Raw genomic sequence first — 16,265 nt, 5'->3', positions numbered from 1 at the left:
GAGGGGGGGTTAGTATTTAGGGGGGGGAGGGGGGTAATTTTGCCCTCCTCCCTGGGCCGGGTTGGAGTCAGGAGTTTGTCCTCGGTCTCGGCTCCGGTCCCTCCCCCCGTCCCGGTTACAGTCTCCCAGCGCCGGGCTGAGCGGTAACCCGGGCCCCCGGTCTCGGTCTCTCCCTCCCCCCGGGCCCCGGGCCCCCGGTCTCTCCCTCCCCCCGGGCCCCCGGTCTCTCCCTCCCCCCGGGCCCCGGGCCCCCGGTCTCGGTCTCTCCCTCCCCCCGGGCCCCGGGCCCCCCGGTCTCTCCCTCCCCCCGGGCCCCCGGTCTCTCCCTCCCCCCGGGCCCCGGGCCCCCGGTCTCGGTCTCTCCCTCCCCCCGGGCCCCGGGCCCCCGGTCTCTCCCTCCCCCCGGGCCCCCGGTCTCTCCCTCCCCCCGGGCCCCGGGCCCCCGGTCTCGGTCTCTCCCTCCCCCGGGCCCCGGGCCCCCGGTCTCTCCCTCCCCCCGGGCCCCGGGCCCCCGGTCTCGGTCTCTCCCTCCCCCCGGGCCCCGGGCCCCCGGTCTCGGTCTCTCCCTCCCCCCGGGCCCCGGGCCCCCGGTCTCGGTCTCTCCCTCCCCCCGGGCCCCGGGCCCCCGGTCTCGGTCTCTCCCTCCCCCCGGACCCCGGGCCCCCGGTCTCGGTCTCTCCCTCCCCCGGGCCCCCGGTCTCTCCCTCCCCCGGGCCCCGGGCCCCCGGTCTCGGTCTCTCCCTCCCCCCGGTCTCGGTCTCTCCCTCCCCCCGGGCCCCGGGCCCCCGGTCTCGGTCTCTCCCTCCCCCGGGCCCCGGGCCCCCGGTCTCTCCCTCCCCCGGTCTCGGTCTCTCCCTCCCCCCGGTCTCGGTCTCTCCCTCCCCCCGGGCCCCGGGCCCCCGGTCTCGGTCTCTCCCTCCCCCCGGGCCCCGGGCCCCCGGTCTCGGTCTCTCCCTCCCCCCGGGATGAGTGAGCCTCCGGCCGGCCCTGTGCCTCTGGAACAGGCGGTGCTGGAGACTTTCTTCTCGCACCTGGGAATCTGCTCCCATGACCGGGCCAAGGACTATGTGGAGCGGGAGAAGGAGAACAGCCGGAGCGCGGGCCCGAGCTGGGCCGGGATCCTGTCCGCACTCGCTCACCTGGCGGCGGCCGAGAAAGCTTATCACAGCATGGGCTTCCTGGGGCAGAAACTGGGTAAGTGAGGGGGAGGGAGGGGTAAGTGAGGGAGGGAGGGAGGAGGGGGTACAGTGAGGGAGGGAGGGGGGTACAGTGAGGGAGGGAGGGAGGAGGGGGTACAGTGAGGGAGGGGGGTACAGTGAGGGAGGGAGGGGGGTACAGTGAGGGAGGGAGGGGTACAGTGAGGGAGGGAGGGAGGGGGGGTACAGTGAGGGAGGGAGGGAGGAGGGGGTACAGTGAGGGAGGGAGGGGGGTACAGGGAGGGAGGGAGGGAGGAGGGGGTACAGTGAGGGAGGGAGGGGGGTACAGTGAGGGAGGGAGGGAGGAGGGGGTACAGTGAGGGAGGGGGGTACAGTGAGGGAGGGAGGGGGGTACAGTGAGGGAGGGAGGGGTACAGTGAGGGAGGGAGGGGGGGTACAGTGAGGGAGGGAGGGGGGTACAGTGAGGGAGGGAGGGAGGAGGGGGTACAGTGAGGGAGGGAGGGGGGGTACAGTGAGGGAGGGAGGGGGGGTACAGTGAGGGAGGGAGGGAGGAGGGGGTACAGTGAGGGAGGGAGGGGGGTACAGTGAGGGAGGGAGGGAGGAGGGGGTACAGTGAGGGAGGGAGGGGGTGTACAGTGAGGGAGGGAGGGAGGAGGGGGTACAGTGAGGGAGGGAGGGGGGTACAGTGAGGGAGGGAGGGGGGTACAGTGAGGGAGGGAGGGAGGAGGGGGTACAGTGAGGGAGGGAGGGAGGAGGGGGTACAGTGAGGGAGGGGGGGTACAGTGAGGGAGGGAGGGAGGAGGGGGTACAGTGAGGGAGGGAGGGGGGTACAGTGAGGGAGGGAGGGAGGGTGGGGGGTACAGTGAGGGAGGGAGGGGGGTACAGTGAGGGAGGGAGGGGGGTACAGTGAGGGAGGGAGGGGTACAGTGAGGGAGGGAGGGGGGGTACAGTGAGGGAGGGAGGGAGGAGGGGGTACAGTGAGGGAGGGAGGGAGGAGGGGGTACAGTGAGGGAGGGAGGGGGGTACAGTGAGGGAGGGAGGGAGGAGGGGGTACAGTGAGGGAGGGAGGGGGGGTACAGTGAGGGAGGGAGGGGGGGTACAGTGAGGGAGGGAGGGAGGAGGGGGTACAGTGAGGGAGGGAGGGGGGGTACAGTGAGGGAGGGAGGGAGGAGGGGGTACAGTGAGGGAGGGAGGGGGGGTACAGTGAGGGAGGGAGGGAGGAGGGGGTACAGTGAGGGAGGGAGGAGGGGGTACAGTGAGGGAGGGAGGAGGGGGTACAGTGAGGGAGGGAGGGGGGGGTACAGTGAGGGAGGGAGGGGGGGTACAGTGAGGGAGGGAGGGAGGAGGGGGTACAGTGAGGGAGGGAGGGGGGTACAGTGAGGGAGGGAGGGAGGAGGGGGTACAGTGAGGGAGGGAGGGGGTACAGTGAGGGAGGGAGGGGGGTACAGTGAGGGAGGGAGGGAGGAGGGGGTACAGTGAGGGAGGGAGGGAGGAGGGGGTACAGGGAGGGAGGGTGGGGGGTACAGTGAGGGAGGGAGGGGGGGTACAGTGAGGGAGGGAGGGGGGGTACAAGGAGGGAGGGTGGGGGGTACAAGGAGGGAGGGAAGGAGGAGGTTACAGTGAGGGAGGGAAGGAGGGGTACAGGGAGGGAGGGAGGTACAGTGAGGTTGGGGAGGGACATGTGGGGGTGGTGGGGGGAAGAAGGGGAGAAAGGGGGTGGGGGGTAAGAAGGGGAGAAGGATGGGGTGGGGGGGGTGGGGGGGAAGAAGAGGAGGGGTGTACGGGGAAGAAGGGGAGAAGGGGGGGGGGAAGAAGAGGAGGGGGTGGGGGGGAAGAAGAGGAGGGGGGTGGGGGGGGAGAAGGGGGTGGGGAAGAAGAGGAGGTGGTGGGGGGTAGAACAGAGGAGGGGGGGGTTGGGGGGAATAGGAGGAGGAGGGGGTGGTGGGGGGAATAGGAGGAGGAGGGGTGGTGGGGGGAATAGGAGGAGGAGGGGTGGTGGGGGGAATAGGAGGAGGAGGGGGTGGTGGGGGGAATAGGAGGAGGAGGGGTTGGTGGGGGGAATAGGAGGAGGAGGGGGTGGTGGGGGGAATAGGAGGAGGAGGGGGTGGTGGGGGGAATAGGAGGAGGAGGGGGTGGTGGGGGGAAGAGGAGGAGGGGGTGGTGGGGGGAAGAGGAGGAGGGGGTGGTGGGGGGAAGAGGAGGAGGGGGTGGTGGGGGGAAGAGGAGGAGGGGGTGGTGGGGGAAGAGGAGGGGGTGGTGGGGGAAGAGGAGGGGGTGGTGGGGGAAGAGGAGGGGGTGGTGGGGGGAATAGGAGGAGGTACAGTGAGGGAAATAGGTGGGGGGAATAGGAGGAGGAGGGGGTGGTGGGGGGAATAGGAGGAGGAGGGGGTGGTGGGGGGAATAGGAGGAGGAGGGGTGGTGGGGGGAATAGGAGGAGGAGGGGTGGTGGGGGGAATAGGAGGAGGAGGGGGTGGTGGGGGGAAGAGGAGGAGGGGGTGGTGGGGGAAAGAGGAGGAGGGGGTGGTGGGGGGAAGAGGAGGAGGGGGTGGGGGGGGAAGAGGAGGGGGCCGGGAGGAGGGGTTGGGGGTGGGGGGGTAAAAGGGGGAGGAAGAGGAGGAGGGGTGGGGGGGAAAGGAGGAGGGGCGGCGGGGTGGGGGGAAGGAGGAGGGTCAGGGGGTTGGGGGTGAAGAGGAGGAGGGGGCGGGGGTTGGGGGGGAAGAGGAGGAGGAAGTGCGGTTCAGAGGAGGCAGATGAGGTGGTGGGGGGGTGGGCAAGAGGGGTTTGGGGGGGTGAGAGTGGGGCAGAGGGAGGGAGAGGGGGTGGAGGGTGAGAGATGAGGGGAAGGCGAGAGTGGGGGAGAGGGTCTGGGGGGAAGAGGATGTGGGGGTTGATCAGGTGGGGAGGCGAGAGAGGGGATTGGGGGGTGATAGAGTGGGGGGGGGCAAGAGTGGGAGAGAGGGTCCGGGGCGAAGAGGGGAAGAGGGGGGCGTGTGAGGAGGAGAGGGTGTGGGAGCGGGTGAAAGTGGGAGCGAGGGGGTGGTGATGGGGAGAGGGGGTGGGGGAAAAGTGGGGGAGAGGGGTTGGGGGAAAAGTGGGGGAGAGGGGGTGGGGGGAAGAGCGGAATGGGGAGGGGGGAAGGGGAGAGTGAGTCGGGGGCAAGGGGGAGAATGGGGGAATAGGAGAGTGGGGGGGAGGGAGAGGGTGGGGTGGGGAGGAGGACAGCGGGTGGGGGAGAAGGGGGGGGATGAGGGGTGGTTGGGGGAGAACGTGGGGGACGGGGGCTGTAAAATCCTGCACCCATTGTAGACACTGGCTGTGTATCCACCCATTCCCATTGCCTTTCACTGTTCTTCTGCACATGGACCTTTAGATCGTCTTTGGCTCACAGCTACATATCCACTTAGCACATGTCCAGAAAAAAGCAAATTGGAAGGGATTTTTAATCTATATTTGTTTTAATAACATCTTGGGATACAGCAGATGAGTAATCTGAGATATGACATGTGGGAGCAATAGGTGGCTTTGGACTTGTGGTTTCCAAAGCAACTGGGGTCTTCGTTATGCCTCAGTCTGTTGTAGACTAATCGATAGAGATTGATTGATATGATTAGTCAGCTAACTCTTTTTCAGTGTATCATGGGACGAAGAGGATGGTACAGGGCAGAATCCATGAATCTTGTTTTTTTTTGTCTTGGCCTTTTTTGGTCTAGTAATTTATTAACTGCTCCACTGGTGTTTTGGCTGAAGTGTCGGATGTTGGTGGTTGAATATAATTCATCTATTTTGGGAAAGAGGATTCAAAGGCTGATGGCACTCAGTTTAAAAGCTGCAATCAGCCCCAACTGTAATGTCGGAGATGAAGAGAAAGCCAATATCAGATTGACTGCAAATCATTTCACCATTGACTGGGTTTTATTACCTTCCTGGAACTAGCAAGCGGTTACTGTTTGAAATGGGACTGTACGCAGTCAGTGTTTGAAAAGGGCAACAATGCTTGGTGATTTTGTAATTCAGAGAAAAAAGCTTAAATGAAGGTTTTTTTTTGTCTTCTTTAAGACTTATAGGGCTTGAGTGTCCATTGCTATATAGAAATGAGGAATGTGTGTTTATATAATGCCTTATCATGTCTCAATGCATATCATAATCAGCAATTATTTTTGATGTACGGCCACTTTTGTTGCATAGGAAATGGTGAGAGCCAGTTTATACACAGCATGTTCGCACGAATGCAAATGAGGCCAATGACTTTAAAGGAAAGAAAGACCTGCATTTATATAGCTCTTTTCACAACCACTGGATGTCTCAAAGAACTTCTCAGCCAATGAAGTACTTTTGAAGTTGCTGTTGTAATGGAGGAAAAGCAGTAGCCAATTTGTGCGCAGCAAACTCCTACAAACTGTCGTATGATAATGACCAGATCATCTGCTTTTGTGATGTTGATTGAGGGATAAGTATTGATGAGGGCCCCAGGGATAACTCTTCTGCTCCTCTTTAAATAGTGGCATAGGATACTTTAGATAGGCCCTCAGTTTAAATCTGAACTGAAAGATGGCACCTGCAGCAGTGCAGCACTCTCTCAGTACTGCACTGGAGTGTCAGCCTTGATTTTTGCACTCAAGCCCTGTAATTGGGACTTGAACCTGGAATCTTGTGACTCAGAGGCGAGAGCACTACCAACTGAGCCACGGCTGAGACCATGACTCTAAGAAAGCGCAATTTTTTATTTACAAATGTGATATGTAATTTTTAATGCGATTTTAATAATGGAAGATGTTTCAGTATACTGTACAGTCCAAAATGAACAATGAGTTGAGGGAAAAATCAGAAAGGTGTAGCGAGAGCTTTTTGCGTGGATTTTCATCTTTTCTATTTGAAATGGTCACCCTGAATCTTGACCATTAACTGAAACACTCTCATAGGTCCATCTTTTATTTTTATTCATAACAATACCTCTTTGTTTTAAAAAGGATCAAATTGTTCCAAAGGCGCCACTACTCCACTGCTACAATTTGTAATGAATCGGCTAGAGAATGACATTGAGAAACTCCCAATATAGACATACGTGTGCACACATTTGTATGTGTGAGTAAGTGTGCAAAACTGTGTTTATATGTACATTGTGCATTTGTGTATGTGTGCACGCATGCGTTCAGGTGGATAAATGTGAGTGTGTCAGTGCATTGGATATATGCACATGTGTGTGCGCATGCACATGTGGATGTGTGCGCGCATGCACATGTGGACATGTGCATGTGTGTGTTTCTTCTGCTCTCAGATCACCCTGACCTGCAGTATTATCTCCAGGAGTTCAGTAAAGTACTCCTGTGGACGGAGAGGGTGAAACAATAATGTAGTCGGTAGGTGAAAATTTTGCACTGTATCACTTTTAAGAATGAACCTTGCATACAGTTATAAATCTTGCCCATCCAATCTTGGGTTGTGTCTGGAATCAGCATTTTGAGGTAGCACATGGATAAATTATTGAATTATTGGAGTCACTTTAGGCGATGAATTAAAAGCATCACATAAAGCATTCCAAGTCTTAAATGTGACACTTTTCTTTAATATATTGGTACCACTCTGCTGAATGACAACACTTCTAAGTGATTAAGAGCTCATGTGCAACACACTTCAGTCAAATTTGCTAGATTTAACTGTAAACTTTTTTTTGTCTCATTCCATACGGCAGAACAAGATTCAAACCCAGGCTACTGAAGTGTAAAGGAGGTTGTGTTAAGTCAGTGTCATGCAGGCCTCCCCTAATAATGGCTGATGTATTTTAAGAATTGTTTTCAGTACTAATATGTTAGTCAATTTGTGACATAAGACATTTCAACTTTACCTGTTTTTTGATACCAGAGCTGAGAGGTTACACCTATCAGGAAAGACTGAACAGGCTGGGGTCCTTTCCAGAAAAGGGAAGGCAGAGGGTTGTCCTAATGGAGACCTATAAAATTACAAAGCAATAGGGTGGACACAGAGAAGGGGTTTCTCCTTGTGGGTGGGAGCCCAAGACGAGGGATCATAAATATAAGATAATCACAAATAAATCCAATAGGAAATTCAGAAGAAACTTCTTTATCCAGCGTGTTCAGAAGGTGGAACTCGCTACCACAGGGAGTAGTTAAGGCAAATAGCATAGATGCATTTAAGGGGAAGCTAGATAAATGCATGAGAGAGCAAAGGAATAGGAGGATATGTTGATGGGGTGAAATGAAGTAAAGTGGGAGGAGGCTCATGTGAATCATAAACACTGGTATGAACCTGATGGGCAGGATGGCCTGTTTCTGTGCTGTAAAATTCTATGTAATTCTTAAGGTGATTTTTTTTCTTCCACCCCCCCACCCCCCCCCAACTATTCCCCTGGCTAAATCTGCAGGCGGCCAGTCGTTTTTTAGTCGGAAGGATTCCATTCGATCTATCTACACGTCCCTCCACAATGAGCTGCGCAAGTTGGCCACCACTGCACGGAACCCGACGGCTGGGACCTCTCCACATCTGGAAGAACTCCTCTCCCACCTCTCCGAGCAGCTCTGCTTTTTCATTCAGGCCCGAATGGAGATTGCGGACTTCTACGAGAAGATGTATTCCCTCAGCACGCAGAAGTCCATCCACTCAACGGAGGTGGTGCACGCATTGGAGTCAATTCTAGAGAAATACAGCTGCAGGTCAGTGGTAGACCCGGGACCTGTTCCAAGATGGTGGAGGTGGACTGATGAACAAAGTAGAGCCATTAGTGATTACCAGTAGCAACGTTCACACAAGATATTGAGGAGTAAAAGATAGAGCAAAAAATAGTAGAGCAAAACTTTCCAATGCTGAAGTCTCGATAATCAGAGGGCACAGATTTAAGGTGATTGGCAAAAGAACCAGAGGCGTCATGAAGACAATCTTTTTTTACACAATAATAAAAGCAGAAAGTGCTGGAGAAACTCAGCAAGTCTGGCAGCATCTGTAGAGAGAGAAACAGAGTTAACATTTCAAGTCCTTACAACTGTTCTGAAGAAGAGCCATTTTGGACTTGAATCATTAACTCTGTTTCTCTCTCCACAGACACTGCTAGACCTGCTGAGTTCCTCCAGCACTTTCTGTTTTTATTTATACTGCATCCGCAGTATTAAGCTTTTCTATGCATGGTTAGGATTTGGAATTCACTGCCTGATGGAGAAAGATTCAATATTAGCCATCAAAAGAGAATTGGATGAACACTTGTAGGAGAAAATAAATTTCTGGAATATGAGGAAAGAGTCAGGCGTGGGGCTGACTGGATTGCTCTTCAAAAGAGCTGGGCAGGCTCAATGGGCCACATGGCCCCCTTTTAAGCTGTACTATCCTATGCAAAAATTTGCATTTATATAGCGCCTTTCACAGCCTCAGAACGTCCAACAGCGTTCTACAGCCAATGAAGTACTTTTGAAGTATGGCCATTGTTGCAATGTTGGAAATAATTTTTTTTTCTTACTGCACTTTAGACTTTTCCATGTGACCAAAGCCTGTTTTGTTCTTCTCAAGGCCAAAAGTCAAACAGCAAAACAACTCCCTTGTCACTGATTGCTGTCAGTTTAAGCAGCCCACTAGCTGTTCATTTTACTTTTTGCTCTGTCACCTGCTCCATCACAAGTCAACTGTGCACTGTCGCAGAGGTGTCCAGGCTGCTTTTAATTCCATCAAACCATGGAAGTTTACGGCACAGAAGGAGGTCACTCAGCCATCATATCTGTGCCAACTCTTTGGCAGAGCGATCCAAGACTACTGAACACTGCCACACTCTTGCTTCAATCTACTAGATTGCTAAGTAGTTGGCTTATTTTGGCAGGCCAATTCTGAGCTGTGCATTAAAAGGAATTCCTATGCCTAGAGTAGACAAAGAAAATCTGTTCCCATTAGCTGATGGTGCAAGGGCTAAGAGGCACAAGTTGAAGGTTTTGGGCAAGAGGTGCAGGGAGGATGTGAGGAAGAACTTCAGCTTGGAGTGGGCACTGTGCAGATTGAGCAGCGAGGGGAGGAACTTCCCTCCAAGTGGTAATGACCTGGAATGTGAGGGTGGTGGAAGCGGAGACGATGAATGATTTTAAAACGAAATTTAACAGACAGTTGAGGGAAAGAAACTTGCATGAGTGAGGGAATAGAGCAAGGGAATGGCACTGACTAGATTGCTGGACAGAGAGCCAGCTTGGATTCAATGGGCCAAATGGCCTCCTTCTGTGATGTAATGGCTCTGTGACTTTAATGTGTCAAAATGAACCACCACTGGCTGTCTCTCACAATGTGGTCCTTGGTTGTAGATATAGGACAGTGGAGTCTGTAGAGGCTGAGACAATTCCTTCTCTTCAGTAAGTGGTGCAGGAGCAGGACTTATACCCAGTCTTTCAACACGCTCCCGCTCTGCTATGAAAAGACCAAACTCGAAATAAGTCATGCAAGGAGAGCAGAGAGAGAGAGAGAAGACTAGCAGCACAATCCAGTGATTGTTTGATGTACACCCACAGTGCAGTTAGGTAGGAAGTTCCAGGATTTTGATCCAGTAACAGTGAAGGACCGGTGATATAGTTCCAAGTCAGGATGGTATGTGGCTTGGAAGGGAGCTTGCAGGTGGTGGTGTTCCCATTCTTCTGCTGCCCTTGTCCAACTAGGTGGGAGAGGTCGCAGGTCAATGGGCCTACTGCCCCTGTGTCTTATGGCCTTATTAAGGGAATCAAGGGCTATGGGGAAAAGGCAGGAAAGTGGAGTTGAGGATTATCAGATCAGCCATGATCTCATTGAATGACAGAGCAGACTTGATGGGCCGAATAGCCTACTTCTGCTCCTATGTCTTATGGTCTTATGGTTTGGAAGGTGCCATTAAAGAGGCCTCAGTGAGTTTCTGTAGTGCATCTTGTAGATGGTACACACTGCTGCCACTGTGCGTCAGTGTTGGAGAGGCTGAATGTTTAGGTTGTTGGATGCGGTGCTGATCGAGCAGACTGCTTTGCCCTGGATTGTGTTGAATTTCTTGAGTTTTGTTGGAACAGCACCCATCCAGAAAAGTGGAGAATTCTATGGCTCTTTGAAATAGTGCTATTAGATCTTCTACATCCACCTGAGAAGCTAGGCATGGCCTCAGTTTAACATCTTAGCCAAAGGCTGCTGACAGTGTAGCTCTCACTCAGGGATGGTCTACACGTTGAGGTCTCTGGACAGGGAATTGATTCCACAACAATCCAACTAAGAGGTAACACTGCCTCCCACTTAGCCATGGCTACATTGACACTCATGTGAGTAGCCAGTTACAGATAAGGCTGGGATATGAACCCTTAATTACCTGGTGGGATTTGCAAACCTGATTAATGGATCTACTTGTCCAGGGGTTCATTTGTTACATAGGGAAGTTAAGCCAACAGTGCAGAGCTCCAGGGGCTAATCCATGAGGGATTTTAAGTGTATTTATTCTTATTTCCTTAGGTTCCATCACCCCATCCTGAGCCCCTTGGAAAGTAGCTTCCAGCTGGAGGTGGATGTGCTAACTCAGCTGCTGAAAGCTCAGGCTGAGATCAGTGAATGGAAGTTCCTCCCCTCACTGCTCAATCTGCACAGTGCCCACTCCAAGCTGCAGACCTGGGGCCAGACGTTTGAGAAGCAGCGGGAGACCAGGAAGCACCTGTTTGGGGGCCAGACCCAGAAGGCCCTTCAGCCCCCACACCTCTTCCTGTGGCTGTCCAAACTGAAGAACGCCCTCTTGGCCAAGTTCACCTTCTACTTCCACGAGGCACTGAGCCGCCAGACCACGCCCTCGGAAATGAAGGCCTTGACCGCCAAGACCAACCCTGATTACTGCGGCAAGATCTCTAGTTTCATTCGGAAATATGACGCCGAAAATGTCTCTTTGATCTTTGACAACCGAGGGTCTGAGACCTTCCAGGGGCATGGGTACCACCACCCGCACTCATACAGGGAAGCCCCCAAGGGGGTGGATCAGTACCCGGCAGTTGTTTCCTTGCCCACTGACCGACCTTTAATACACTGGCCCAACGTGATCATGATCATGACAGACCGCGCGACGGAGCTGAACACTTTGGACAAAGTAGTCCACTTCTACGACGACAAGGTTCAGAGCACTTACTTCCTGACACGCCCCGAACCCCAGTTCACCATTGTGGTCATCTTCGACTCCAGAAAGTCAGAGAAAGATTCTCACTTTCTCTCCTTCCTCAACGAGCTCTCCAGCTCCCTGAAGAACTCCAAGCCATTTGCCAGCCTGAAGCCAGGTTCAAAGGGCTAACACCAACATCTCTGGCCCAAGTAAACGCATCGTGACTGTGAAAAAAGGATGGCAGGAGGCGGATTCTGCTGCCAGTGAATTCAAGTAATTTAATCATGTCTCCATCCATTACCGTGCGGGGAATTAGTACTCCTTAATTGTTTATGACTATGGGATGTTTCAGTCCATTAACTTGCACTCGGCTAAGAACTGCACAAGCTATTTACCAAGTGTGATTGCTGTATTTTTAATGCCAACTGATGTAAGGATACATACAGTCCACTTAAACAGCTTACAAATATTAAATAAAGGCACTTGAATTTGATGCATAGATTGCGCTTTAATCCTAATTGCTATTGGAAAAATTAATGTAATGTTTGAAAATATTGCCAGGGCAATTAAATATAAAGCAGGATCCTGTTACTATAGGAAGCCTTGGACCTGACCCCGTCTCGATCAATGGTCTCAATCTCTTTGGTTTTGAGGTACCTCCTCCAATGTTTTAAAATTCAACGCACCCTTGAAACACTCATTTTTATACAGAAAATAAACTTGCTCTACAATTAAACATATAATTTATTATGATTTTTGTTTTACTTACCTAATGGGTGACTTGGCTGGTTGAATGAAGGTGGGCCAAATGGTTCACCTCATCTGTAATTATCCTGATCTCAGATCACATTTTATTCGCACTGAATTAGTGTAGTCAGGCATGCAAGTGCTCGTGCTATGATATTCAGTCCGCAGGCTGCAGGACAATCTTGGCACACCATGACTGGGAAATTTCTGAGCCTGCAGCTGGGGAAAATGATCCGAGGAATTTGCCCCAGTTTTCATCGTAAAACTATAGATGACGCACCCCACAAAGAGTGACATGTTTCTAAAACTGCTCCGAACTTATCGTGAGCAGAAATGTCTATTAATATGTTAATAAATACTCCAATTTTTCTTTAAAAATTACAAATCAATACTAAAATTCCCAAAGGGGTTTGTTAATTTTTTTTTTAATTGCTGTAAACCTGTAAAGGTGAATGGAATTGTGCAGGAAGCACAGGCATAGTATGAGAAGATGGCAGGGTAGCTTTGCAGCAGCAGAGTGAATGCAGCTTCTACTGCAGTCACTTAAAGAAATACCCCAATATTTATTCAGTTTGCCTTCCAATATTTATTAAATTGAAATGCAGTTTTAATAATAACAGACGCTGAAAGCGATACAACATGTAGCGCGATATAGTGGCCAGCCTAACAGTGGTCCCTCCCTTCTGTCAGTGTTATTCATTTCCAGTAGTTGGGCTGATTTCCACATGCATCATTGCCAGCTTGTTCTCCCTAAACTGCCAGATCCTTACAAGTGATATTAATTCATCCTTTTTGCCTCTTGTTGCCTACTCTGGGCCCTGTAAGTTGACTTGAATCGACTTGCCAACCAGTCAGCACCCTTTTCTCCTATAGTATAAATTATGGGGATTGTTTGAAATTCAGCCTTGTGTTTGCCCTGATGATTGCCAGATGAAAAGCTTTGGCAATGTGTTTTTTTTTAAAGCAATATTGAAGTTCTATAAAACCAAGCGGCATAGGTAGGTGTCAGGTTCAGCAGAAGCCAACCACTTTCTCCAACAGAAAGATATGAATGTCAGGGTTAAAGCTTTCTCTGGGCTGGTCTTATGCACCGTCTAGAGACTCTGCACAAGAAGGACAAAGTGCTGGCAGGTTATTCTGATAGGATTAGATGAAGAAAGTGTAGGAGAAAGCTCATGTGGAACTCAATCCTCTACCCTGAACCAGTTGGACCGAATGGCTTGTTTCTATGCTGTACAGTGTAATTCTATGTAATCATATGACAAACTTTACCTCCCCATGGATCAGCCTCCTTCAACAGAGAACCTATCAGTGATGGCTGCTGTTTCACTTTAATGCTCTACATTTGTGTACAAGGATATCTGGCATAGCAAGGGTTAATGTGGGACTGGAAACAGTACCGCCCACAGTGTGATGTGAAGGGTCACATAACCTGAGACTAGAATCATTTGTGGGCTGGACAGAGACCTGTGTGGAAGCAATTAAGGATTTAGCTCTTGGCTTGGGCTATATCCTGTATATATGTACATAGTTATGTGTTATTGTGTTATCAATAAACAGTTAATGTTCATCCATACAAGTCTCAGAACTTCTTTGTGAGAGCTACTGAACAGACATACAACAATTTGGTATCTGCTTTATTTAAAACCCAGAATCCCAGTCGTCCTTTTTAATGTTATTCCTTCTCCTCTACCTGCAATCATAATTTTAGAAATCTGCACCTTGTATTAAATCTTCCTGTTACCTCATTCTGTTGGGAATTTTACTTTTTAGCTTGCACTTTCATTTGTTTTCCTTTTTCCAAAAATATACTACATTCATATTAATCCATCTATTACAAGAATAAGCTCTGTGGAATAATTTATTCATTAGTTTTACCTATTCTCAGCAAGAATCTTGACATGCTTTTTTTTTTTTGGAGCATTTCTTTCCGCTGTGTAAACATTCGCTGTTGCTTTAGTGTCTTCTCGTAGCTGTCTCCTGCCATTATTGACTTGATTGACAGCCAGCACCCCTCAAATCATTTCAGATCCTTCTGCATTTGGTCCATTGGTTCCCTGTTGTTGGTAACTCCTGCCCCTCCCCCTTCCCAATCAGCTTCCTGACATTAACAAACCTAAGCAGCTCTCTTTTCCCACATCCAGTGTAAGCAAGAATGATCCAAAAGAACAGCCTGAGGGCATAAGCCTCACTTGTTACCTCCTGTTCCTGCAGCAGCAACGTCTACAACTAGCCCCCACTTCCTCCAAATTGGCCAGTTACTCATCGGAAATTCCACACATTCTGTGCTTTTCAACGCCATGAGCCACTCTCCAACATGACGCTGTGACAAAAGCATTGCTAACGCCTCTCAGTCGCTAACATTTGATAAGCTTCCCTGCTCAGGTTCCTGGAAGAAGCAAATTGGACTTCTAGCTCATTCCATTCCTCCCATTAAATAAACAATGCAGACTCCCTCAGTTCCTCGGAGAGACAAGAGAAACTGAGGCTGTCCCCCTTAAAGCAGAGAAGGGGAAAATGATGGAGATGTACAAGATTTTGATTGAGTAAATAAGGAGCAACTGTTTCCAATGGCAGAAGGGTCAGGAACCAGAGGATACAGATTTAAGGTGACTGGCAAAAAAAATGAGGTGATATGAAGAAACATTTTTTATGCAGCGAAATGGAATTCACTGCCTGAAAAGGCGGTAAAAAAGCTTAAGTAGTAACTTTCAAAAGGAAATCGGATAAATAATTGAAATGGAAGAGAAAAATGCTGGGCTTTGTGGAAAGAGGACTAATTAGATAGCTCTATGAAAGAGTTAGCACAGGCATAGAGGAGCTAAAAGGCCTCCTATGCTGCATTATTCTATCATTCTTATTATTCCATTAATTCTCCATATATGTAACAGATTTTTTTTTTCCATGGGTGTCGCTGGCTAGGCCAGCATTTGTTGCCCATCCCTAATTTCCCTTGAGAAGGTGCTGGCAAGCTTCCTTCTTGAACCGCTGCAGTCCATGTGGTGTAGGTACACCCAACAGTGCCATTAGGGAGGGAGATCCAAAATTTTGAACCAGCGATGGTGATATTATTTCAAGTCAGGATGATGTGTGACTTGGAGGGTGTTCCCATGTTCTCGTCCTTCTAGGTGGTAGAGGCCACGGGATTGGAGGGTGCTGTCGATGGAGCCTTGGTGAGTTGCTGCAGTGCACCTTGTAGATGGTACACACTGCTGCCACTGTGTGTTGGTGGTGAAGGGATTGATTGAATGTGCGGTCGTGGATGGGACGCTAATCAAGCATACTGCTTCCTCATGGATGGTGTCAAGCTTCTTGAGTGTTGTTGAAGTTGCACTCATCCAGGCAAATAGAGAGTATTCCATCGCACTCCTGTCTTGTACCTTGTAGATGGTGGACAGGCTTTGGGGAGTCAGGAGGTGAGTTACTCACCGCAGAATCCCCAGCCTCTGACCTGCTCTTGTAGTCACAGTATTTATATGGCTAGTCCAGTTCATTTTCTGGTCAATGGTAACCCCCAGGATGTTGATAGTGGGGGATTCAGCAATGGACATGCCTTTGAATATCATTGGGAGAAAATTGGATTCTCTCTTGTTGAAGATGGTCATTCCCTGGGATTTTCTGTGGCGCAGATGTTACTTGCCATTTATCAGTCCAAGCCTGAATGTTGTCCAGGTCCTGCTGCATCTGGACACAGACTGCTTCAGTATCTGAGGACTCACAAGTGGTGCTGAACATTGTGCAATCATCTACGAACATCCCTATTTCTGACCTTATGATGGAGGGAAAGCCATATATGAAGCAGCTGAAAGTTGGTTGGGCCCAGGACACTGCTCTGAGGAACTCCTGCGGCGATATCCTGGGCTGAGATGATTAAACTCTAACATCCACAACCATCTTTTTTTGCTAGGTATGATTCCAACCAGAGGAGAGTTTTACCCCTTATTCCCATTAACTCCAGTTTTGCTAGGGGCTCCTTGATGCCATATTCAGTCAAATGCTGGCTTGAAGTCAAGGGCAGTCACTCTCACCTCACCTCTTGAGTTCAGCTCTCTTGTCCATGTTTGGACCAAGGCTGTAATGAGGTCAGGAGCTGAGTGACCCTGGCGGATCCCAAACTGAGCGTCAGTGAACACGTTATGACTGATTAAGTGCTGCTTGATAGCACCGTCGATGACAGCTTCCATCACTTTGCTGATGATGGAGAGTGGGCTGGTGGGTCAGTAATTGGCTGGGTTGGATTTGTCCTGCTTTTTGTGGACAGGACATACCTTGGCAATTTTCTACATTGTTGG

The 16,265-nt window shown here is 50.9% G+C and overlaps 1 protein-coding gene across 1 annotated transcript; it reads left to right on the top strand.

Annotated features, from left to right (window-relative positions):
* Window positions 1-886: 886 nt before the first annotated feature.
* kics2 (KICSTOR subunit 2) lies at window positions 887-13,543 on the top strand. The gene is made up of 3 exons (XM_041216470.1): window positions 887-1,194; window positions 7,537-7,825; window positions 10,599-13,543. Exons 1-3 carry the CDS (start codon window positions 966-968, stop codon window positions 11,413-11,415), a joined length of 1,335 nt encoding a protein of 444 aa, XP_041072404.1. The 5' UTR covers window positions 887-965; the 3' UTR covers window positions 11,416-13,543.
* The last annotated feature ends 2,722 nt before the right edge of the window (window positions 13,544-16,265 follow it).

This window comes from Carcharodon carcharias, chromosome 21 (assembly GCF_017639515.1).
Source record: "Carcharodon carcharias isolate sCarCar2 chromosome 21, sCarCar2.pri, whole genome shotgun sequence".
In the NCBI taxonomy this organism is placed as follows: domain Eukaryota; kingdom Metazoa; phylum Chordata; class Chondrichthyes; order Lamniformes; family Lamnidae; genus Carcharodon; species Carcharodon carcharias.
This window is presented reverse-complemented; position numbering and strand designations above follow the sequence as displayed.

Bases quoted from the DNA above. Each gene is read 5' to 3' on its own strand.
- kics2 (XM_041216470.1), top strand. From the start codon at position 966: ATGAGTGAGCCTCCGGCCGGCCCTGTGCCTCTGGAACAGGCGGTGCTG. The intron at 1,195-7,536 runs GTAAGTGAGGGG...CTAAATCTGCAG, and splicing joins CTTCCTGGGGCAGAAACTGG to GCGGCCAGTCGTTTTTTAGT. The intron at 7,826-10,598 runs GTCAGTGGTAGA...TTATTTCCTTAG, and splicing joins CTAGAGAAATACAGCTGCAG to GTTCCATCACCCCATCCTGA.